General features: G+C 31.0%; 2 protein-coding genes and 2 long non-coding RNA genes across 10 annotated transcripts; 1 reads left to right on the forward strand and 3 right to left on the reverse strand.

Annotated features, from left to right (window-relative positions):
* Positions 1 to 491: 491 nt before the first annotated feature.
* Hn (phenylalanine hydroxylase) lies at positions 492 to 4,079 on the reverse strand. The gene is made up of 9 exons (XM_015926495.3): positions 3,928 to 4,079; positions 3,637 to 3,744; positions 3,237 to 3,512; positions 3,041 to 3,108; positions 2,783 to 2,979; positions 2,284 to 2,642; positions 1,668 to 1,801; positions 1,490 to 1,605; positions 492 to 803 (listed from the first exon to the last, which is right to left on the reverse strand). The coding sequence occupies exons 1-9, from the start codon at positions 3,955 to 3,957 to the stop codon at positions 760 to 762; spliced, it is 1,332 nt and encodes a 443-aa protein (XP_015781981.2). The 5' UTR covers positions 3,958 to 4,079; the 3' UTR covers positions 492 to 759.
* Positions 4,080 to 6,915: 2,836 nt separating this feature from the next.
* LOC107359885 (uncharacterized) lies at positions 6,916 to 10,365 on the reverse strand. Its single transcript, XR_001568177.3, has 4 exons — positions 9,532 to 10,365; positions 9,254 to 9,429; positions 8,712 to 9,168; positions 6,916 to 7,951 (listed from the first exon to the last, which is right to left on the reverse strand). It is a non-coding gene; the product is annotated as an uncharacterized LOC107359885 (long non-coding RNA).
* On the forward strand, positions 10,341 to 24,661 carry LOC107359884 (uncharacterized). 2 transcript variants are annotated; one of them, XM_015926474.3, is made up of 4 exons: positions 10,341 to 10,700; positions 21,641 to 22,920; positions 23,267 to 23,369; positions 23,670 to 24,661. In XM_015926474.3, the coding sequence occupies exons 2-4, from the start codon at positions 21,943 to 21,945 to the stop codon at positions 24,005 to 24,007; spliced, it is 1,419 nt and encodes a 472-aa protein (XP_015781960.2). In that variant the 5' UTR covers positions 10,341 to 10,700; positions 21,641 to 21,942; the 3' UTR covers positions 24,008 to 24,661. The 2 variants fall into 2 exon arrangements, with proteins under 2 accessions (XP_015781960.2, XP_089123418.1); XM_089267292.1 differs by lacking the exon at positions 10,341 to 10,700 and adding an exon at positions 21,319 to 21,438.
* LOC107359886 (uncharacterized) lies at positions 15,995 to 21,385 on the reverse strand. Of its 6 annotated transcripts, none has more exons than XR_016198562.1 (9): positions 21,243 to 21,385; positions 20,914 to 21,009; positions 20,555 to 20,831; positions 19,244 to 19,567; positions 18,813 to 19,131; positions 18,560 to 18,736; positions 18,275 to 18,456; positions 17,102 to 17,364; positions 15,995 to 16,766 (listed from the first exon to the last, which is right to left on the reverse strand). It is a non-coding gene; the product is annotated as an uncharacterized LOC107359886 (long non-coding RNA). The 6 variants fall into 6 exon arrangements; XR_016198561.1 differs by having other exon boundaries at positions 20,914 to 21,014; positions 21,243 to 21,384; XR_016198560.1 differs by lacking the exon at positions 21,243 to 21,385 and having other exon boundaries at positions 20,914 to 21,054.
* Positions 24,662 to 25,300: the final 639 nt, after the last annotated feature.

Raw genomic sequence — 25,300 nt, forward strand, 5'->3', positions numbered from 1 at the left:
AAATTGGTTCTCAACAATCATTAGAACTATTGTTAATAATGGAAAGCAAAAATGTACCTTTGCAGAGACAATTTTGGGAAGAAGAAGTTAAAAGACTCTCGAAACAGTTTGCAGATTGTGTGAAGAGAAAAGTTTCGACCCAATTGAAAATCGAGGAGACAGAAGCTGAATATATGAAGGAGCTGAAAATTTTTCAACAGATCGAGGAAGAAATGACTGAAAATATCCATGAATTGGAAGACCAGGAAAAAGACAAAGAAATTGATGCCAAATTGACAGATCTGCAAGAGAAAGATAAAAAATTGAAGGAATCGATTACAGAGACTGAAGAGTCGATTAAAAAATTGCAATCAATTAAAAGAACCGAAGTCAATAGGATCAAATGTTCAGAGAGACGAGTTGAAGCCTTGGAGAGGCAATTTAATACATTGGTTTACACCAAAAAGCAGTTGATTAACAAAATTCGGAGATCAGTAGAGAATCAAAAGGTGTGAGATTAATGAGCAGTTGATCTTTAATTTCGCAAAAAAATGTACAAAAATCACATAATTTTGTATAAGATTTGTCAATTTCAATTTATTAGCTTCTAAAAATGTTATTTTCATAAGTTCAAGCTTAAAGTTTACATGAAAGAAATAAAAGTTTAGAAAGTCCAAGTGGAGTGAGATTTTTGATCACAAGTGACCAAATATTAGCAAATATTAACTAACTGCGGATATTGAACATGCTTAATTGTTTCCTGTGATGAAACTAATAATTTTACTGGATTTTCCTAATAGCATCTGTGAGAATATCCATTTCACCTGAAATTTTAAGAAAAACAAAAAGAAATGAAAATTATTATTGGCAATGGTTTATTAGGCGAACCAATTAAAGCACATTTAGGCAAGACATTTATACAAATAAAGTGAGTTTAATTGTGTCAAATAGAGTTTGCAAAAGCAATCGGTCAACATAAATAGCAGTTAATGATGAAATCGTCGAAGCATGTTACTTGGATTAAAGTTATTTTCTCTGGCATTACAAGAGATGATGGTTTTGATTGTTAAGACAAATAATTATCGTGAACAAATTAAATTACGAGATTCGTTAAGACACATGAAATCGGACAGTTGACAGGAATAAGCAGAACCATTTTTGAATAAAAATTGGAAACAAAAAATAACATAAATGTGGACATTGAATCAAAAATGGTAACTGCTTGAGTAAATTAAAATTACATTGAATGTTGGACGCATTAAAAAAAATAAAACAATAAGCTACATTCAATTGAATAATTAGCTTTGGACGGTATACTGTTATACTGATTATTTGAATTGAAATAAACAGTGAATCAGTCACAATATGTTACAAATAGGAGACGATAATGGATCGGTAAGGGTTGACATGAGTGAGGATGATTTATAAAAAGCGAAAGCAGAAGCACGGATTTGTTGCAATGAAAGCGATCAGATTATGGCGAATGAATGTTCAAGCAATTCAAACTCACTTCGAATCGTTTTAACCAGTCCTTCTAATTGATTCTTACGATCAAGTATTTCAATTGATTGAGTGTAAGGATTATAACGAACGGTGAATGGTCTCGGGATGGAGTAAGCAAACTCTCTGTGGACAAAAAAAGACAAATTAATGACCATATTTACATAATTTTCCGTCAAGTTATTTACTTAAGTTTTTGTTGAGCTTTTCCAAAGCTTTCAGCCAAGAAATAGATAGGCTGATATTCAGTAATGGGATACTTTTGAAGAGCTGTCACATATGGATCAAATGGCTTTACTTCTGGTTTATCAGTTAAACAATACTGCGAAAAAAGAGATACAAATCAAATTAATTAATTTGAAAATCATTCATTGTATCTGATCAGATATCAATCACCTTATTTTTTATCAATTAGTGACTTAGATTCGATTGAATTGGAGATAGAAAGACTGAGGAGGTGATTCAATTAAATTGCAGTGATAATATCGATCAAGAAGTGAGCTATCAAAGAAAGTAGGAACAAATACATTTTTTGATGAAAATTCTGATGAATTATTAGAAATCAATTTAATCTCTAAAGATTCAATTAGTACTTGATTGGGATAGGAAATAAGTGTTTACTTCGGTTGAATAATTTATAATATTCAATCTTTCGGTAGATCAATTCAGTCATCTATCTGATAATCTTGATAAATATTAGTTAGTGGTAATCAATATCTTAAATCATACATCAATAGTTAAAGTGATTGGATCACCATTAATTATCAATAACAAAAATGTCGATTCAGAGACAATTAGCCTTACCTGAAGCTCTCCAAAACTCGAAAGAAGACCGGCTCCGTAAGCTTTTATCTGTCCATCTTGTTTACAAAGACCATATTCGACTGTGTACCAATAACAAGTGGCCAACTTTTCAATATAATCATCAGGAGCTCCTAATGATGATAAACCAATCTCTTGAGAAAATTGGGCAAAACCTGGATCAGCAAATAAAGGAGCATGACCCAAGAGTTCATGGCAAACATCGGGCTCTGGTGTGTACAGTGGAACTGAAGGATGGCGAATATATTGAGTTGCATGAAAAACTCTGAAAGCTAAGCCAGCAAGAAAATCTCGAGATGTTAATAAACCAGCAACTGGACGCAAAGTAAAACCAGTACAATCTATTGAAACAAGAAATAATATGTTACTCAAATTGTCTATTTACAAAGTTAAATTTTTTAAATGAAATAAGCCATCGGCAATGATAATAAACAAAAATGACTGAAAATGAATGAATGACGAAAATGAAAGTATTCCTAACCTTTAAGGAAATTAGAGACATCTTCTAATTGTGGTATCTGATCTGGTCCATAACCACAGTTTTCAATCATCAAGCGAAATATATGATTATGCTCTCGACAAGCATGAGTTGGATAGAGACTTGTTAATTGGTTGTAAACAGTTCGCCAAGTGTTGATCTCTTCCTCTGTATATTCAACTCGAGGTAATGGTTGGCCACTGGAAAAGAAAACAAAAATTAGTCAATTTTAAAACAATTGTCAAACTAAATTGAACTCACTGTTTATGATTGAAAGCCAAATCAGCAAAGTATTTTCGACGTTTACGATAAACTTCATCCGTGAAACCCTGGTCATAGATAAATCACGATAATCAATGTAAGATTCAGTTGAGATGCAAATTGAATTTAAAAAAGTGCCAATTAATCTCTCTAGATATTGATTGATTGGCAGGAAAATGCTTAAAATTTTTCTTACTGGATGGTCAGAGTCCAATTCAGCTCCATATGATAATACATGGTTAGCGAAGTTATCAATTTCCTTTATTTTAACTGGAAACCATGGAACAGATTCTTTCCCTCGTGGCTCTCTTGAAATAACTTGCATGTATGTGGAGATACCTTTAAGATCGTTTAATGCTTTGTCAATATTTGCTGACTCAGACCGAGTATCGATTTCGATGAGAAACTCATAATCATCTGAGAAACGTTTGGACGATCTTGATTCAATGTGAGCCAAATTAACATGATACTCCTGTAATGAATAAGACAAAGTAATCAGATGGTTTGATTAACAAGAAAAAAATGCTGAATATGATTAATGACACTTGAAGTGTTGAAATAAATCACAACGGAAAAATCAATCAGAAGACAATTACTTTGAATATTCTAAGGACTTCAGCCAAAGCACCAACGTTTTCCTTCACAGAGAACAGCACACAAAGATTTCCATTATCTTTAGTTCCACCATGACCATTAGTCAAGACCTGAATTTGACCATATAATAAAAATAATCACAATAATAAAGATGCACACAAGAAAATAAGATGAAAAATTAATAACAAATAAAGGTTTGAATAAAAAATCAATATAAACAAAAAACAGACGAAAGTTGCCTACTTATTAAGTACCTAATAAGATGGCAGCAGTTGTAGTAAATCAAATCTTACCTGATCATTATTTTCACAATGCAGTGACATTGTTGCTCGATTGTTGATGATTCTAAATTGTTAATCAATTGAATTATGCCAAATGGTTTCACAGAAGCTCTATGGTGAGGAAAACAAGTCAAATAAGTGTTGAGTTGGTTTGTTGATGAGTTATATGAAAATGATTGAGAATGAACAAGATTCTTGTTGATGAGGAAGAAGCTAAAGACGAGGAGAAGTGATAAGATGATTGTAATGATATTTTGTGATTAAATGATTATAATTTGTTAGTTTGAAACAGCTTTTAAGGACTGCCCAACCCTAATCATAATCACAATTATCAATTTGGCAAAGATACATTTACTCTCGGCTTGACTCTCCATTTAGACTGAAGGACAAATAGATGATTGAATTTGTTGATGTTGATATGGCGATGACTACAATTGTGACCTTCTTGTCAATTGTAGTTTCAAGTGGCTTAATCAAATTATTTAATTGATTTAGATGAATGTAACAAAAATATGTAAGCAAAAATGTAAATAAATTGAAAATTATTGAATGTTAAACAAAGATTTAGTAACTCTGATGACAATTTGAAGTCGATTGAAGTCAATACGCAAACATTTCATCAAATTTTATTGACTATTTACAATATAATCCGGTAACACAATTTGATAATGAGTTAATTGCCTGATTTAAATAGCAAAGTAAGTTGAACTGCTAAGTGAATTAACTTGTAGCTAGTAAAACTACTCGAATAGTGATAAAGCCTGGAAACTGTTTCAATCAATTAATTTAGTCTTTTTCAAATTGTTTTGACTATTAATGATCATTTGCAAATAAACAAAATGCATTTACAATTGTATCATTATGTATTTGAGTTAATTGCGTTCATGATGATTGAACTGATTTGATGAAATGATGAAATTAAATGCTGAATTACAATTGATAAACACTTTTGAGATACAATTTACAGACGATATCCTTGAGGCAACAATTTGATCATCAAATCTTAGAGTAAAATTGAACTCTTTTATTAGAGTGAACAACTTACCTTGAAAATGTTGTCTGTCACTGTTTCCAGAGCATTCAAACTGATTTGGATTAAAATGCAAGAAATGCCAAAATTGCCGAATGCCATTATTCATCATTTGTCTGAATTATCTGCATAAATGTCGAGGAATATTTAAAGATTATCGAAAGAAATTATCTAAAAAAAGACAAGAATAAACACCAAAGTCCTAATAACGTTTGATGAACCAGAAATTAATCCGGTTGTAAACTCTTTACCTAATTTATCAATAAGTTTATTATTATTACTGAAGATGGTGCCATTGAAGCAAACTTAACTCAAGAGATTCTTCTTGCGTTTTAATCCTTTGAGCTCGTTTGCGCTAATAATTTGAGAAGCACAAGTTAGTTCTTGATGTTATTCGGTCAGTACAAGTCCCAAATTGAAGAACCATAAATTCGAACTCTTAAGGTCATAATTTCGCTTAGTTATTTGAACTTTAAATGACATTTAAGGCCAACATTTCCGATTGCTTGGTGCTTGTTGAATATTGGTAACTCATGTTGATGAAAAAGATGTGAACATTTACATTCCGTTCAGTTAATCAATTTTTTGAGAAAGATTTTTTATCTTTCTAACGGTATAAGTTATAAACATCAACCATTCGTGAAAAAGTGGCACTCAGAAAGTGACCTCAAATGTCATTTAGAGGTCAAATAACAATAATCTTTAACAATTAGGTCCTTGAGCTTGAGAGCTCGAATTTATGGATCTACAGTCTTCGACAGCTCAGGGTACGAATTTGAGGTTTGAAGTCATAAATCACGAACGGTTGTAGCATCAATCGTTCGTGATTAATAACTACAAACAGGCTAAGATCTATTAGCTTTAAGATACTCGAAGCATTTCGAGGCAAAAGAATCGATTTCATAGAAACTTGTGTAGCTTCTCTGAAACAAATGCTGACTTTTTACAACTAACATTTTTCATTGTTGGCTATTTCAAGACTTTTTGAAGCAGCATTTTGGTTCGTTAGATATTTGAATAAAAATTGAGGTAGATTAGGCTGAATATGGTGTTTACAAGTGTGCTCGTCTTTCATCTCCATACACACAGGTAAATAAACATTGGGACCCTTGAAAGAGTTTCTTGAACGAGTTAATGCAAAACTTGAACTTTCAATAGTTGGGATCAAATTTGCCTGTAAGGTCTCTAAAACTGTCTATCATAAAAATTATAATAGCGAAAATGAACTTCATTTTCATTTTAATGGACAAACTCAGTAACTGTAAACAAAGTTCAGGTTTTTGATTCCTTGATCGGTTTATCACTTATTGTTTTCATTGTGAGTTTTCTCATGTCTAGTCCTATCGACCAAAGAAAATTATAAATTATAAGTAAATACTTAACTCATTGCATTCCCAATTCTGAAGACTTTGCTTTCTCCATTCTATTAATCAATAAGATCATTGACTTTTATCCGGTTATTCAGCCATGAATTTAAAGTTTTGCTGAACAAAAATTATGTAAAACTTACTTGTTAGTTTGATTACGAATTTGGAATTATGAAACAATTAAATTAGCTTGTCTTACCTTAGAAGGTTGACAACCTGTATTTTAATCATTGATTGTCAATGAATCTACAAATTAATTCATTTTCAGGGCAAAATCCTGAACTCTTGGCTGTTTACATGAGCGTTGTATGAAGTATTAATACTCATGAGAGACAAAACTTAACTTAATCAGATTAAATTTACACAGTCGAGTCTACAATTGGATATATTGACAATTTTAAGTTAACATTCATCTACATTTACTTTTGCGTAAAAAGATTCAAGCCGATGAATATGGAAAATAATTGAACAATGAATACACTAGAGTCTATGAAAATTGTCACTTTGCTAACCTTATTTAAACTAATAGTCTTATCCTCTTTTTACTACTTTAATAAGATCAAAGTAGAGATCATACTAATTTAATTATCATTAATTGTAAGGTTGTATCAAGTTGCATGTTATATTTAATGATTTTTAAATTAAAAACAAAATGTCAATTTCAAACCAGTCTATGGTTCAGTTGTCAACATGTGTTTCCACATAATTACAAACAATTGAAGTGGGATGGTAACATGGTTATTGGATAATCAATAGGAAAGGTGTGAAAAGGTCAAAGGTTTGATTTGTGGCAGCACTTGGAAATGTGTGTTTAAACAATTCAAATACAGATACAAATGTAACTGTCGAGTGTCCTCCATGTCCACCAAGTTGACTTTTTGTTGCCTCTTCTTGATCTCTCCAGCTTCATTTAATTATGCCAATGTTTGCATTGTTAAAACCTTTTCTTTGGGGATTCAATTGTTGTTAATCAAAACACAGAGAATTGGATTAACACGGTGAAAAAAAGTTATGACTACTGTTGAAGTAGGATAGACATGAAATGTCATTTGAAGACAGGAATAATTTTCATATTCAAGTTGCCTTACTCGTCCCATTGACTCATCACTGTTAACATGATACAATCAGGATAAGATTCAGTTTCAAGGTACATTGTAACTAAATATGTCAAGTAACCTTGGGCTTTGCATAACAAATATCATTCAATGATACCTGGAAAGCAGAGAAATTTGGAAATGAAAAAATACAAATAAAATAGGAATAGTAATTGGAAGAGATAACAGTTATAAAATACTTTCTATGGAATTTCAGTGGAAAAAAGCTGAATTCAGATAAAAAAGTAATGGTAAAGGCGATGAATAAATTTACATCATCAGTAAAGGAATTAGTTAAGCCTTTGGAGTTGCTTGAGAGTTGTAATACGAAAAATAAACAGCTTTGTCTGATGAGATTAACAGGTGTTTAGGAATAGTGTTTGAGTTTGAGGCTTGAAATTTTCAATGAAATCCGGACAAATTGATGATAAATGATAATAAATAGTTGAAATGTGATCGTTATGTGAATATTGGTTTGAAATCTTTGAAACATCAATCAACCCCAGCAACCAGAGCAATATTCATAACCAGTAGGATGAGGAACGCTTGAATAAAAAAAATAAAATAAATAGCAATTAGATAAGTGTAACAATCAAATTAGGTAAAAGGCAACTTTCGGGACTGGTAAGTGTTTTAGGTAATAGATATTACATGAGAAATGAACAAAACTGTAATCAAAAGGCATAAAGAAAGTAAATGAAATTGGTTGGAGACAAAGAGATGACATAGTGTTGATAGCTAATAGCAATGAAATATTGTCTCAAAAATAATATTATTAGTTAGAAATAATACAATTTACCTAGAATAATATTGAATAATTGATTAAATGAGATGAAAGTACAAGGGGAGAGTACATTGAAAGCTTGCAGGCACAAAAAAAGACTGTTTCTTGGGAAAAAAAGAGATGTTAAGCTGGAAATGTCAAAGGATCTTACAGAATATATTCAGAGAAATTCATTGGAAAGGAGAGAAACAAAGTAAAATTAGTTGCTATTAATGATGAATGACGAGAATTTGTCGATCAATCAGGTAATCAGAAATAAATTACGGGATAGGATCCATCAAGAAATGTTAACGAAAAATTGCATTAGGAAAGTTATGAGTCTAAAAATGTAAAAAAGCTAATCTTGGAAAAAATTATCTGGACTTGGTTGACCACGTGAGTGAATACTGGTAATCTGGTTACATAGAGATGAAAAGGCGAAATAAATCGTTGATTGAAGAAAGCTAAATGAGTCAGGGATAAGTTATAATCTATGAAATAGGAACAATAATTCTGGTGAACAGAAACGATGAAATACTCACTATACAGGGTAAGGAGAAACCAAATGATGCTTGGTGTTACTTTGAGTTGCCATAAGATAACCAAGAAGCAGTCCTTCTCTGTACTTTCTGGATCCCATGGAGACAGAGACACTGATTAATAGTAGCACAAGAATGATGAGAGTGGATTTGGGTTCCATTGTCGGTGAGATTATCCTTTGATATTAAACTTGAATTGGAATATAATTTAACAAGATTGCTTTGGAAACAACTAGAGAGTCAACTTGTCAACTGTCTTGTACGACTGTGTTTGCCAGGTTATCCTTTTCGCTTCTACTTTTTAACTGGAAATTTTAAGAGTAAATTAATATCAAATATTAAATTGTCGTTAACCTGGCAGCACATTTTTTAAAACAACAAATTTCGATGATTAAATTCACTCTGATTATTGATCCAATTTAACAAACCATATCAGCGCGTGAGTAATCGTTTTCTGAAGCTAGGAGAAACAAAAACAAAACAAAATTAAAAAGAGTTGAATTTGAAATCAAAAACAACAATTTAATTAAGATATTGGTAATTACCTTCTCCTAAATTGTCAAAGTAACCTTAATTGATAAACGGTTTAATCTGACTCCTTTCCAAATGGTGTAAAAACCAAGAATCTTGATCCATGACAGATTACAGCGATATTGGCAATACATTTATCCGTACATTTCAAATTTGCTGTGCGTTTTCAAAGGTCAGCAAATACACTTGACTGGTCCATCAGGTCAATAATAATTGTGTAAATAATGAACTGTGGTTAGCCATAAAATTGTCGATTTCACAAGTGAAAAGATCAACAATCAAATTAACTCACTGTTGGATGAACAAAGGTTAACTGCGTCAACATAGAAGGGTTATTCCTTGTAACGGAAAGCTCGTAGGTTGTTGAGCTTGATTCAATGTTAAATCATGATCCATTTAAAACATGAATCATTGACTAGGATTGACCATAAATGGACAGATTAATTAAACAATTATATAACTCATTTAATTTAGCTTTATGCACTGTTAATCAAGCCATAGTTTAAAGGCTGGTCAACCAGCATAAAGTATTTCAATTAACCTTAAGCCTGAAAAACTTTCAATATTATTCACTTATACTTGACGAGCACTTGGAAATTATTTTTTCAACAATTTTGGTTCAACTTCAAATCAGAGCCTCCATTTATCCTTTCAACCCTAAAATTCAATTTGATCATGAAAGGTAAACTCAATAGTATTATCGTAATTATTTTACCAAACATTGAACAGTTGATGGATTGAAATAGGATAACCATTGGTAGGATTTACGATCAATGACCGGAGACTGGAAAATATTTAACCAGGAGAGATCATTTTTACATTTTTGTTTCCAGAATCGCATCGAAAATCACAAAGACTGACCTAAGACTGAAAGGTCAACCAACTGTAGTTTTAATCATCTTTAAATTTTGTCTTCCCCAGATGGACTTCCTGATATAATATCTGAAACAGTATTATTTATAAATGGAAATGATGAAGATGATGGTTTGGATGAAAGGATGATGACAAGAAAAGACTGCGTTCAGAACAGTTCAGGTCAAAATACATGCGCTTGATTCCAGTATATCAATCCTCTGTGAAAAATATATACCAAAGATAACTTTGCTTGGCTTATAATGTTAAATATCAAAATAACCTGTTATACGGTTGCTCTGTATTTATCTGAAAAGGTAAATTTCAGTATAACTTGTTCAGTTACTCATGTTTACACTTAACAATAATATTGTCAACAATTACTTCAAGTTTTAACGTTTTTCCATGTAACTTCACTATCCATTGTCAATCATTGAAACTCCATTAAAACCATTTCCATTTCATCCAAATTATCAACTTGAATTATAAACTGTCTGCCAGTTCAAAGTTAATCATCAGTGACTCTCATCAAATCAAATTGAGGGCAATTTTAACCACAAATAGGATCATAGATCGGCAATTTACGTTGAAAAAAATCAGCTGTTGAATGTAAGTACTCAAGACTTGTCGTTCTTTTCGAGTTGTCGATTATTGTCTAGTTTTGAAATGGTGTCCAATGATTTACAGTTTTAATTATGGCTTGAATTATCAATTGTTAACCATTCAACTGGGAAAGTTATTGACTTGTATTTGACAAACTGATTATGGCTTGTGTTTGATTTGACAACAACATTTAAGGTCATTACATGTCAACAAATATAACATTATTGGGCTGAAAAATTAGATTTGCCAAGTTAAATAGAAACATTTTGTGGATTTAGTCGACTGTAGTTGAAATACAGCAATCTGCTAAGTTGATGAAAGATTAATTTGTTTTCAAAATAATTTGAAGTTCATCTTTGCTTCGAAACTGCTTTTTCCAATTTCTGTTTACACTTTAAATCGTAAATGGCAGGTAAATTGTTCAATAGATTTCTTACTCCTCTGATGGCTGTGTTTATCTTTGAGAATAAAATAATCCCAATGAGAATGTTGATACTGGATTTTGGGTTGCATTAAAATCCATGAATTCAGGTCAGGTCATGAAGATATATATATGTTGGTATGAAACTGAATCTTTCTTTCTCTCTTTCCCTGTTTCCTGATTCTGTTCATTTACTTGTAATGATCAGCAATACACATGTAGATACTTTTCTTGTTGCTTTCCTTTTGTGGTAATCAAATTATTATCGCCATCATTGACATCACCAACAACAGTCAAAAGAAAGCATTAAAAGTTGAATTTAACAGGATCCTAATGGTAATTAATTAAATAACGAAAGACAGCAATTCAGAAGATGGATCTGGAAAGTCTTGCTTTCTTGATATCACCAAAAGGGTTCACTTCCAATGAAGAGTTTACAATTTTATCACTTGAACGTTGATCATTCCATTAATTCACCATGAAACCATTCAATTAATCAGCTAAATGTGTCAAAAAGGACTGCATTAATTGTTAAACGATTGTAGTTGGTCTTAATTATCACAATTTAAATTGAAAATGGTCAGCCTTTATCAAGGTTCATTTAAGCTTTTTTACCGGCAAACAAAGACAAAGCAGAATCCGATCCAAAGCAATCCAACCTAATCCTAAACCCAATCTTACTCGATTCCTAATCAGTCCATCAACTTTATCTTTAAATGGCGCAATTTATTGATCGACTTTAATCGTCAACTATTGCTAAATGATTAACAATTGTCCAACACGCAAATAAGAGATAAATTGTATTCATCAATAAAAAACAAACAGCAATCTGATGTATATTTTTATATATTTTTCCTGTTGCTTGTTACCTGAAATTGACATCATTGAAACAGAAATAGCAAAATGACAATAAAAACAGCTTTGCATCCCTTAGTTAATCATAATAAAAATATTCCCTAATCAAATGAAAGCCTATGATTCAATGCTAACCAATAAAATGATAAATCGTAAAAATATATGAAATTAAACTCTAATTAGCCATTAAATTGTCCACTGCAAGTCAAAGTATCAAGTCAATTTGTATTTTTACAGCAATACTCGTGAAAAAAGATAAATTTGAGTGTTACAAATAAAACCAAATTAATAAACCAATTGAAGACAGTTTAATCAAGAGATGCAAATTGTTCATCATTTGAAACCTAAATCAACATTCTCAAAGTCAGAAGCTTTAATTGTTCATAAGGTTTCAACCGTACAATTAACATAAAATTAATTACAATTACTTTAGCAAATTCAGATTGAATCTAACATTAAAATCGTTGTCAATTTTTTCCTGAATCATCATTAAAGCCAACAATTTAGCATTGAATTCACAGGAATAAAAACACGATTACCATTAAAATTGAACAATTTAACCAGTTTTATATTTAATAATCACAAGAGCAAAGGCTTAACGTTAATTATGTTTAAATGGCAATCTCTGAACCCATGTTAATGAATGATGTGAAGAGTGTAATTTTGTCTGAATCAAACAATTAGTGGAAGAGATTCCCTGACAAATCAGCTTATTGTAAATAATTGAAGCCATTAATCATGATCAGGAGCAATTTAAAGATTGAAATAGGCAAAAATGTTAAACTCATCTTCAACGTGACTCTCAGCGTACAGGTGATCACCATAATCATCGTAAATTGGACAATTTGATTCACTCAATTTCAGATCATGTTTGATCGTGTTTATTTACATTTCAGATGACACTCTAATTATGTTTGACCATGGCCATTGTCAGTTGAGTCACATTGATGGTCACAATCAATGTTGATACTGTGATTGAAAGAGTGACAATTTTGTTTAATTTGTTTCTTATTACCATTCAAATTCAATCTTATTGATTATCCAAAGTCATATTGAATTCAATTAAATGATAAAATACATTTTCTGTAATGGTAATAATGATAAATTGTGAATCCTAAAAGGTTGATAAAAAATGAAATCGCCCACGTTTTGACCATGAATATGTATTGACTCGGGTTCCTACTTTATTATCATATATCATCAAATTTCATTGAAAAAAAACCAAATTAATCAAATTCTAGATCAACTATTTACCTTTTACCAATAAGTTAATGGTTGGTACGATTGTTCACCTTGATTTACCAGAATTGTGTCTATTTTCAGAATTTAAATTACAATCAAATATCTCTTTCAACTCTCATTGCTAGATATTGGGTAAACAATGAAATGACTCTAGGCTTTCACTATTAACCAACAATTACAATCAAATTGACTCAACCAGTTACCAGTTTTACCTTTTATTTGCCTTTTAACATTCGTTTGTTACAATCAGTTGATATTTACTAATTAATTTCATTGATTACCGTCTAAATTTAGCATCGAAACAAAAAGCTTTCAAAATGTCTTTTCCATTGTCATTGATCACTTTCATTGCTGTGTAAAACCTAATTTTTAAACCAGATTCACCCAAAACCCATTTTCGCAGCGCAACTTATAGCCATTTCTAGAGCCATATTCAGCCATATTTACGAGTCAATTTTGTAGTTATTTAACCGCGATATTGTATTGTTAAGTATGTAAATTAACTTTAATCAGACTCTGAAGTAAATTGAATTTTGTCTTTTATTTTGAGTTGTCAGGATTTAACAAAATGTTATAGACGTTGAATAACAATTGGATTGTTGTACTTAACAAATGCGAAACAGATTGAATTGGAAACTATTTTCAGATTTCAATTGAAATTCAGATTCAACATGAATCAAAATATTTCAAATAACTAGTTTTATTCATTGTTACTTGTTGGGCTTTACTTTGTTTTTTTTGTTCATCACATTAAATGTCAGCATTATTTTCACAGGTTAAATCCTTAAAGTAAATAAAGGTTTAGAATGAAAAAATCAAATCATGATTTTGATTCTTTAAACAGAATCCAAACTACAATTGCTGATTTATCTGATTCTTGAAAAGTGACAAGACTTTTCAATATTTCTTATAATCGTTTTTTTCATAAATTACTCAATTGGTAGTCAAATAATTAAGTGAATCAGGTTGAACAAAATACTTAGCCACGAGTTCGTATATAGTAAGGATCTGATCTGTATAGCGATCTGGTTTCTGGATGCAATGAGCACACTGGAAACATGTAATGCTGGATTGATTCTGGACTGGCTCGAGTTGCTTGGTTTCGAAGCGCTTGTTTCAAAACACCGCCCGCAAGGCCTTTAACTTCACAAGAAAACTCAGAAAGAAGACAAAGAAAAAAGTCTTTTCATGAACTGTATTTCAATCAAACGCTATTCACTATAAGTTTACAAAATTCATCTTCTTGATCAATATTCAATTGAAAGCGAAGAACATGAAAAATTTCTCCTGCATAGTCTTCGCTTGCGTTGAGACATAACGCTGAAACTTCTGGTTTTATTCATTGTTACTTGTTGGGTTCAACTTGTTTTTTTTTGTTGATCACATTAAATGTCAGCATTATTTTAAAAGGTTTAAATCCTTAAAGTAAATAAAGGTTTAAATAAAAAATCAAATCATGATTTTGATTCTTTAAACAGAATCCAAACTACAATTCTGATTCAACTACAAGACTTGTCAATATTTCTGTTAACAGTTTTTATTTATGTATAAATTATTCAATGCCTAATCAATATATTAATTGTTGTTCAAACCTTGTTATCAGTACATCTAAGTAGTTTAGAGATGGCGATATTACGATAGTTAGCATTGATTTTCTGTAAGAATGATATTTTCAGATCGAAAAAACAATTTTTAACCAGAAAATGGTAATCGGTTGTGACTGACTTCAAAAATGAGCTTCTCATTTTCATTATTAATCTTTATTACAAGTAAAATTGAGTGAATCAGATTGTATAAAACAATTAGCCATGAGTTCGTGAATAGTGCGGAGGAATCGGCTGATGGTATGGATTTCGTAAATTGAGTTGGAATGAACAGATTGGGTCCATGTAGGGCGCGACATTCATAGACGTTAAAGTACATGTTATACCATTGTTATACTCGCAATATTTCGGTTCACCGTTTTTAATGATTTCTATTCGTCGATTCAAAAAAACTCTGCCATTGATATGTTGACAATACCAAGGTGTGCATTGATTTCAGACTTTTTTTAAAGCGCTAATTTCAAAAGGCCTTTTACTAGGCAAAGATCTGTTGAAAGACTTTTCAACTTTGAAAGCTCTTCTTTTGATAATTTACATTTTTTGACTATCGACTGCAATTATTACACTATTTATCATTCAATGGTTTACTATCAAAGATGATTTGTAATTTGATGGTTCAATATTGAATCATTTAGGATAATGATTGCTAATAGGATTGAGCTATTATGTGTAACTTTGTATTAATAGGAACACAATTGAACTTAATTATGGTGTTCAATGAGGTTTATTTTTAGTTTGCTTGATTAAGTTTACTCAGCAAACTCAGTGTATTAATGTTAGTGAAAGATTAATCAATGGGAAATATTTCTATCTCTATGTATTTACAATCAATCGAGTTTGCTCTGTTAGTTAAACTCGATTAAAACGAAAACCTTCCTTGATCAAATCTAATTGTTGACCTTTTGTTATTTCAAATATTAAGTCTTTGTCAAGTTAAAATTAATGAGAAAAATAAAGATGTTTACAATTGATTTCCTTGCGTTACAATCAAATTAACTCTTCTCTTCAACAACAATCCAACATTGGCAAGCCTTTACCTTTACCTTAACTCAACCTTAATTGTTTATGGATTATCTTGAGATTAATTTTGTTCCAAACAGAATTGACTTTTTAAATGATTATCCCAATTCTAATTGAAGGATTAATCACATCAACAAAGTGGTTCAACCGTTAACATCTACTAATCCATAGGATTTAGAAAGCAATTTTGCTCTCTAATATTTACTATGTTACAGTAATGTTTACAAGTTAAGCTTGTTTCATTTCTTTGAAAATCTAATTAAAAATTACAATTGAATGTGGTCAAGATTAAGATTGAAATTTACATTCATCAAACATTGTTGGTAACCAGCTTTTGGTCAAGTAATTTGATAGTAAAGGTTGTTTCGTCCATTGATGATTTCAAAAGTAAATTAGACAAATTATAACAAATTGCTGGTAAATTGTGAAACTATATTAGATTACATAATTGGTTTCACAATTAACATGCCCTTGTTAGTCTCAATTTAACAAGTGCAAACCATTCAGTTCATTTACAATTTGGTAATTTGATGATGAGCTTGCTACAAGTTGATAGATTAATTTAATTTTAAGCCAATTTACAGCTTAATCTAAATAGTTAATGAAGAGAGTGATAGTATTATAACAATCTAATCCAATGAATATCATGAGCAATGTGAATAAGATTTGGTTAAACAGTCGTTTGAGGTAACAAACGTTGATTCATTTGATTAATCAACCTTATTTTTTAACAAAGTCCAGTCCTTTTCAATATTGAATTATTGATTTGTTATAAACTGTCAATGATTCTCTGGATAAAGTTGATTGTAACTTTAAATGTTAACCTTTCAATTGAATATTTAAATTGTCAGTCTTTGGGATCTTGTTGTCCAATATACTAATTAGAATCCAATCACAGTTAAAGCTCAATTGATCAATCCAATGGAGAAACTGAAAGAAATTAGAGAAAAATATTAGCATTGAAAATTTCTGTACCAAACTTGAATTAAGAAATTATATTTAATCATATCTAAATACAATTTCCTTTTGCACTATGAAACAAATGAATCATAACTTGATTACTGTATGACATTACACTCTGAGTCTAAAACACATTAAATGTATTGTAACTAATCAAGATTTATTATAACCATTTGAATATTTTATCAACTTGTAGACAAACTCATTTTAAACAAGAAAAAAGGTTTTACTGGTATAAAGTTGTATCGATCTCTTGTTTCATGGTTCCTTTTTTAGTGTGGGTGTATCAATAAAGGTAGTTATACCTTGCTACAGGAGAGACTCAAATTTTCATCATGTTCTTCCCATGGTAAAGATTTTTATCTCTTGTCTTAACCTTTCTGTGTTTTCCTGGGAAAATTGTTGTTGATTAAAAATGAGTCCAAATACTTGCCTCCAAAGCGTATTACATTGTTAATGAGATTTAGTTTATAACACCATATTACAACCGAATCAATGGCCGTTTTTGCACCATTTAGATGTTGTTATTTGATCTTTTGTCCATGTAAAGGTGTTAATGGTCATTTACCTGAAAGAGAAAGAAATAGAAAGAATTAGAATTGAAATCAAATACTTTTTAAGTGGAGTCAATTGATAAAGCAGTTAGATTATTTAATAAGCTGATAAAGATGCGAATAATTTGTTGGCTCATAAATCTTATCCTCGATTATTATACCAGTATTACCATTTAGATAAATTGTATTGATTAGGGTTGAAACATCATCAATTATAACCATCAACTATGTAGGTAGAAAACGATATTTAAATCAATTTATCTTTCAGGTTTTCCTCTAATTCATAAATCAAAATGCCATGAATGAAAATTGGGTGATTCCTTGGATCTATTATAATAATAGTAACAATCAATTTGGAAGGAAAATCTGAAAAACGTGAAAATTTCACCGTTGTCAGTCTTTCGTCTTGTGAAAATCATAACCATTTGATAATCTCAGGAGACACAGAATGCCATTTTTCTTGATCGCAAATGTTTAAGTGGTAATAATGGAAGTAAAGGTCTAAATATTGAACAAAAAACTCAAGATCGAGAAGATTTTATTCATGGAAATGTTTCTCTTTTTTTATCAATCGTTAATCATTTCCAAGTAAACTTGAGTTTCTAAAAAAAGCTTGAGTCTTTATCTTCTCAATATGAAGATACTTAGACTTATACTTTAGTACTTTTGGTCAAACTATGCTAGGAAGATAGCTAAGATGAAGAGCACAGATAAAGTAACATGACTTGAAGATATTGATGATAATAATGATTGCAGGGAGAATTGTTTATCCTATTATTGGCTATCATTGATGGACATGAAATATTAACTGAATCATGTACATCAAATGATGAGTTTTGACACCAGCCAGTAACAAAAGTATTGAAATAATAACAGCAACATACGATATTAACTAAATAAAGAGTCAAATGACTCTTTACGTACCATAAATAGAAAGGATTCTGGAACCGTCTTTATTGTGATTCTTAACAATCAATTTACAGGCTTTCCACACTCTTTACTTCATCAGAGTCTTCAGAATCTTTTTCCATTTTTCATGTGTCAACTGTATTTTTATCCCACTTGCTCTGTTTGTTTTCATTTTATGCTTTTATAAGCAAAGAAATCTGAAAAGGAGAAGAAAAAAAAGTCAGCTTTTATCCACTACAACCATCAATATAAATTAAATTGTCACCATTGTCATGATTAATTTATTCAGATTTTACTCACTTTTGATCGCTTTTGTGATTCCTCCGGAAGTTTCATGCATTTTGAATAGAAAGATATTGAATGAAATTTATGCTCCTTTAAATCCATTTGACACATGTAAATCATTGCTGAATTGATCTTTAAATGTGCCGTAAAGAAGATGATTATGACTTTAACCATGAAATATGTTGACAATATCTAGTAAAAGCAATAAAGAAGTGTTACTAATTGAAAATAACGCAGAGAAATAAGAAAAATTATATTTGAAACATACGTAAAGCCCAAATCGAAAGGCTTTGAACTTTAGATCCCACAGATCAAATGATTGTTGCCTTTTTTGAATTTTTAGTAGTTAATTCGATTGAATCTTCAGGTATCTGAGGATTCCAGGAATTCGTCCAGTCAAGATATCAGGGTTAATATCTTTTTCTTGCCATAAATGATTGATTTGATGGATTCAGTTTGATTGGAAAACGCATTTGATGTAAAAAAGCGTAGGCAAACTGTCTTTACCAATGATGATTCCCTTCAATATATCCTTTAGATAGGTTAAATGTACCATCCGTAATTGCATTTTGATGCTTGCTGTTATGCTGAAAAAAAGAGAATAAATTCAATGAGAAATTGATTTGATATTAATACAATGCTAATAGAGAGTCAGTAATTGTTGACTTTTTGTACAATCAAATTGCACGGTATATTTACCAACGATAGTGATAATTGTGATACAGATCCTGAGGACTGTGAATTATAAACTCATAAAGTGTTATGTAGCTGGTGATAAATGAATAAATTTGCATGAGAAAAACATCAGATTACAGGGATATCAATTTCATTTGAATTCCTATTCTTGAATAGTATCTCTGGGTTATTCTATAGATCTGCTTGAATAAAGGATTGCTATTAAATTGGAAAACATTCATTTTAACATGAGTTGACCAAACAAAAAAATGATTAGTTTCCTTGAGAATGAGCCCTTTATGTGATGGACTGACCAACAAATTACTGACTTGGTTCGCTAATTTGTTTCTGTAATGAAAAAGAAAAGAAAAATATAAGTGAAAACAATTAACAGCAAGCATAATTTGATTGTGGTTAAGCTGGTTTCAATTTTAACAGGTAGATTCAAGCCAAGAATGATGGTTGAAAAGCTTTAAAATTTTGAATAATTTAAACAAATGATTTGCATGAGATTTTTCACTCGGCTGAAATGAAAGTGAGACCCTAATCACCAGAAAAGTGTTTAAATGAGGCAGTTGGGTGGAAAAATAGCAAATTATTGAATAATTAAATATAATCAACAGTAATTAATTGAATGACAAGCTAGACTAATAGTTTTAACTTCAAAAAGATAATTAACTACATGTATTTCAATGTTCGTTTAAAGGTTAAAGGCACTTGAAATTTCGAGAAATCAACAAAAGATTCAAATATTAATGTACAGGAAGATTAGTGGTAATATGATGAGAAGCTCATTACTAATGACATTTTATCGAAGTGAGCAACAACGATATTCATTTGTTGATTGAATCGCTCTTGATGATTACACAAGTATGAAAATGATGGACCTTAATCAGCAGTTCAATCTACTATAGCCACTGATCATTTTACCAAGATTAATTCTGAAAGCATGAAATCATTATGGGTATACTTATCAGATTATTCACGAAAAAATTAGTATAAGTGATTATGTATCAATTAGGAAATCAATCCTGAAAAATGAGATAAGGAAGATATTTTGATTGAATGAATATCTGAGTAAACTTTTTGACCTTTTCATTGAGAAATATATTCTCTACCCTGACAGGGTTGAATAGTCATTTATTGCAACGTGATGCTATCAACTTATGTCAACAAAAGTTGTTGATAATCTTTTTCTCAACTTGAAGATATCAGAATGTGTTATTTTTGTATAAAAAAGTATACACTTACCTTAAATAACGTAATTCTGGTATAAAATTCTGGTATTATTATAAACAGTAGCGCAAAAATAGGCGATAATCCATTGACACTTACATTTAATGATATCATCAGCTAACAGCAAACATCAAAAATTACATAGGCTTTTGTTCACCATGAGTGCTGGTGATTATTTCACTACATTGTTTGTGATCGATTGGGAAAAATATCGGTTGTCAGCTAACTACAGATGTTTTTTAAGCAGTTGCTTCATTAATGACGCATCAGGTTTCCACATTGTCATCCAGGTATCAAAATTTAACCTGTACCTTGAACTTAAGATTTCCAGCTTTATATTGAATCCTTCAGTTGTCAGTATTTCTTTTAAATATTTCTATACAAAAGGAGAAAGGTTGATGAATGGTCAAGCTCACAAAAATCTTATCAAAACAATGAAATTCTGGTTATTTACTTACCAGATGAAAGTATCTCAAAATTTGGATTAGCCAATGTTGCAGCTTTGAAGAATAGAGAAGCTCCAATGTAGGCAATCCAAATATTGTATCCAAAGACTTGACTTTAAACAAATCCCAATTTTCCGTTAAATTGAGTCAGAGTTTGTTTGAACCAGAGGTTGGTTATCAAGATTATCAAGATTACCAGGATATCCATTTTGAGTCACAGTTGAAAATAATGAGAGAAAACAATTAGAGAGACTTGAAAACCAATAAAAATGGAGGGAAAATGGTTTCGATGAAATGTTTACATTACAATTTAACCAGCGATCAAATGACTAATTATTTACCATAAAATGTTATAGAATCACTTGTCGGTTAACTATAAATAGATGCTATTAATCAAACGATGAAAAATAAAAGACACACCAAAAATTATTCAACAGACAAAATCAAAAGATGAACTGTGAATTGATTTGATTTCCAATGGTTTCAACAAATGATAATAAAAGTCACCAAAGATAGACATTGATGAGGTTAGACAAGGTTCGCATCCATCTGCTTGTAAATGTTAATTAATAGTCAATCAAAATGTTAAATAAATTACTTGTTGATTCAGCTTATTGAAAGACAAGGTTTTGCAAAAAGCATAGAAAGACAATAAACATGTGATTACGAGTCATCTGCATCATCATTACTAACTCATAATGTTTTATGTTTTTCTTTATCTCTTTTTTTTCTATCATAGGCACATCAATTATTGTTTCCAATCTTAATTGAACCTTTCAATTGATTTTAGTTCTTCGAAGTAATCATCATCACCATTAAAGGATATTTCACAGTGGATTATTAATTTTGTGTTGGTCCCAAGGAAATCAATTTTTGTGTGGTACTTGATGGAAAAAGAAAGTTATGCTTTAACTCAATGTACTCTAGCCGTGTCTATACTCAATCGTATATAATTACAATGTCGTATGTCCTATCCATTAAATTAATGCTGCTTATTTTTGACTAACTAATCGATAAACTAGTCATTCATTCAGTCAGTGAATGCGATTGCCAATCTACAACCAGATATCTCCAGAGATGGGCCCAACAACAGATTACAATGAGGTTGATTTTGTCCTCACTGAGTATCAGAAGATCTTCATCATATTGGTTGCTGCTCTATTATTTCTCTTGTCCGTCATAATAACCGTTTGTGTTGTCTCACCAGTTTGCCTTTTCAATCGACTTCTCTTTGGTCGATGTAAGAGACATTCAGTCGATGTTAAAGGTAAACAAAGGCTGGTCATCGGCGAATCAAAACATTTTCAGCTCAAAGTGGTTCCTTTGTATGGATCTAATATTGAAAAGTCAAGTAATAATTTAGCCTCTTTTAATCAAGACAGTAGACATCTTGATCTTGGATCAAAAGAATCACTCTTAACTACAGATTCCAATGGCTTATACAAGCAACAGCCACCCAGTTATAGTAATGGGTCAATGGTAAAGCCTTCCAATGGTGTTCTGGTAGCCATGTCACTTCCTCAACCAGGAGCCAAATCAACAAACACTCAATCACTCATGTTGGCAAATGAAGGCCTGAAAGATCTTACTCCTAGCGTGTTGTTGGGCATTGCTTGTGAAAAAGTTGATGACTCGCTGGTTAAACTTGTGCTCAAGGTTGATTCAGTTATCAATTGTAAACCTCGAGAGTATGGTTTGGAACCTTCCGTCTATGTTTCTATTGATATTATTATAGTTAACGGTTTAAGAGTAAAACGTCGATCAAATTTGGCAAAGGTATCAGCTTCATTTCGAACAAATACTGCGAAAAGATCGGTTGAACCTGAATTTGGTGAATCTTTCACATCTCAAGAGGTCCCTAAATCAGTTATGAAAGATGGCCGTCTCAGGATCAAAGTTATGGATGATGAAAGATATGCCAATGATTGTTGCCTCGGCGAACTAACAATACCATTGAAACAATTTGATCTCAACTCTCCTATGGCAATAACATCCTATCAACTGAAACCACCTAAAGAGGTAAGATTGATTAAACTATTATCTGACCTAAATGATTTAATGAAGAACCAATTTCAAGACCAATTTTATTAGCCAATTTCTTGTCTCTCAATTTCCTCTTCAATTCTATCAAAATTACATTATAATAGCTGCAATAAAACAAGTAGACTTATAAATTTGATTTACGCTAACAGTTGATTCAACATGCAATTTGTGTTTTCCCCAAGTGTTTTCCATTGAATTAACCCTTATATTTTTTTCTTGTTCAATTTTCACCATTCATTGCGTCCTTCACTTCATCCGATAAACGCTCTTTTGGTTGCTCATGGTGTTCCATTGCTATTATTTCAACTGAATGACGTCTTAGACTAAAGGTGATTTAACTTTGGGATTGTGTTATCTACCAACAGCTCGAAGGGTAACGATACTTGTCAATAAAGCATCACTTCTCAGTCAATCGCATAACATAAGTAAGTATTTGATCAATTAAAACATCTATCGTCATCAACGAATTTTGGCATTTCACAATTGAGCGATCTGCCCGGTCGTTGTCCACGATAATCGACAATTACCAGAAGAAAAAGTGGCAACATTTCAAAAAGCAAAATTGAAGTTCTAATTATATTTTTTCCCTTTTTTATTTAATCTCCAACCTTTTCCCCTTTGCTGAATTTACCTTGACTGATTGGAATGACGTCTTTTGAAATGATCCTTTACACTCTTTAAACATCCTCTTTTCTGGTTTAATTTTGGTTCAATGGCATTACCAGATTATTATATTCGTGCTTTGATGTTCGTTAATGGTAAACTGATGAAAAAGAAGAAAACTTCAACAAGCCAGAAGTTAACTTGGACCGAAAAGGACGCTCTCACCTTTGACCTAGCCCAGGGAAACCCAGAAGAAACAGCATTCTTAGTGGTTCTCTCATCATCAACGGACCCCATTACAGCTTCCCTATCTTCACCTTCATCTCCCGATAGTCCAGAGATTCCTTCAGGATCCAGGAAAGATCGTCATATTGGACATACTGTGATAGGCCAACCAATATGGCGTGAAATGAAACATCAACCAAGGAAACAGATAAATAAAGTTCTCAAATTACTGTAGATTAGCTGAGGATAACCTTTGAGGCGAGTCAATCCAATTGTAAAAAGACAAGACAGAAACCTTTACTCTTTCATTGGACGTTTTCAAAACAAACAAAAAATTCATGAAAAAAAAAAGACAAAAAAGACTAAATATGATAAAGACATCAAACCTTTCTTATGATAAAGATAACTGTTGATATTAAATAGACAGGTTGAAACGGAAATGTGATATTACCAGCCGGAAGATGAGCCTCAACACACATTATTTTTCCCTCCTTATCTTCTCCATCCTCCATTTTTACCTCTTCCTTATCCTCTTTTAGTTTTCAAATGCTTTTAATAATCGGTTATACAATCGAACCCATGAAAACCTCTTCGTAAATCATTCTTACACCCATCATTATTACTATTTCATTGTATTATTTATTAATTTATGTATTTATTGACTTCATTTGAAGGTTAAATACTTATTGTTAAATTTGAAAAAGAGATCAAATGGTTGATTTGAAATCTTTTCATTTCATGTAAAATCGCCATTAGAATCACAATAATTAATACTGATAAAGACAAAAACATAAGTTTTAAACATTCATCATCACATTGAAAAAAGACTATTTTGTAAACCAAAAACAATTTCAATTTATTCAATGAAGAATATTTTTTGTTTTGTTCATTTTTTTGTATCATTTTGACAATAAGATGGTTGATATTTGAAAATCTTTTAATAATCAAATCAAAACTAAACAGTCAATAACATATTACAATCATCTTCATGTTTTTAACAGTTTGACTGGTATGTAAATCTTGATTTAATCCAGTATTAATGTCTCTTATGTTGATTCTAGATAATCTTTTTTCTAAAAAATCATCTTAAAAGTAAATTAATTATAAATATGTTACCTGTTTTTTCAACCAAATTTTGTGTCAATTTATTTCAAAGCCTTGGTTTTGCATGAAAAGCCAAAGATGGTGAGCCTGAGATCAATTTGAATTGTTGCGTGAATAATTGCTTCAATTGTCTTTAACGGGTTGACTTTGTAACCACAATTTAACCATTTTATAACTTCCGAATGACATCGAAAACAATAATATTAAAAGTGTTAATGTTTTACTGTGATAATGATAATGATAATGATTTGTTACCCTTTAAAATGGTTGAATATTGAAGATGCTTTGGTGAAAAGGATAACAATTAGACAGTTGAAAGTTGATTTTGATTAAATACAGTCTTTATTTAATACAATAAACCCTATTAATGATCATTTTTTTTCAATAACCCATTAGTAAGGGGAACATAAAAGACTACCAAAAT

The sequence above is a fragment of the Tetranychus urticae genome, chromosome 2 (assembly GCF_039701765.1).
Source record: "Tetranychus urticae isolate SD_2017Ah chromosome 2, NJAU_TeUrti_SD_1.0, whole genome shotgun sequence".
NCBI lineage: Eukaryota > Metazoa > Arthropoda > Arachnida > Trombidiformes > Tetranychidae > Tetranychus > Tetranychus urticae.

Coding starts and splice junctions, on each gene's coding strand:
- Hn (XM_015926495.3), bottom strand. CDS start 3,957: ATGTCACTGCATTGTGAAAATAATGATCAG. Junction 3,109..3,236: donor AATTGGACTCTGACCATCCA/GTAAGAAAAATT, acceptor ATCTATGACCAG/GGTTTCACGGATGAAGTTTA. Junction 2,643..2,782: donor TGTCTCTAATTTCCTTAAAG/GTTAGGAATACT, acceptor TTGTTTCAATAG/ATTGTACTGGTTTTACTTTG.
- LOC107359884 (XM_015926474.3), top strand. CDS start 21,943: ATGCGATTGCCAATCTACAACCAGATATCTCCAGAGATGGGCCCAACA. Junction 22,921..23,266: donor AACTGAAACCACCTAAAGAG/GTAAGATTGATT, acceptor ATGACGTCTTAG/ACTAAAGGTGATTTAACTTT. Junction 23,370..23,669: donor CAGTCAATCGCATAACATAA/GTAAGTATTTGA, acceptor TGGCATTACCAG/ATTATTATATTCGTGCTTTG.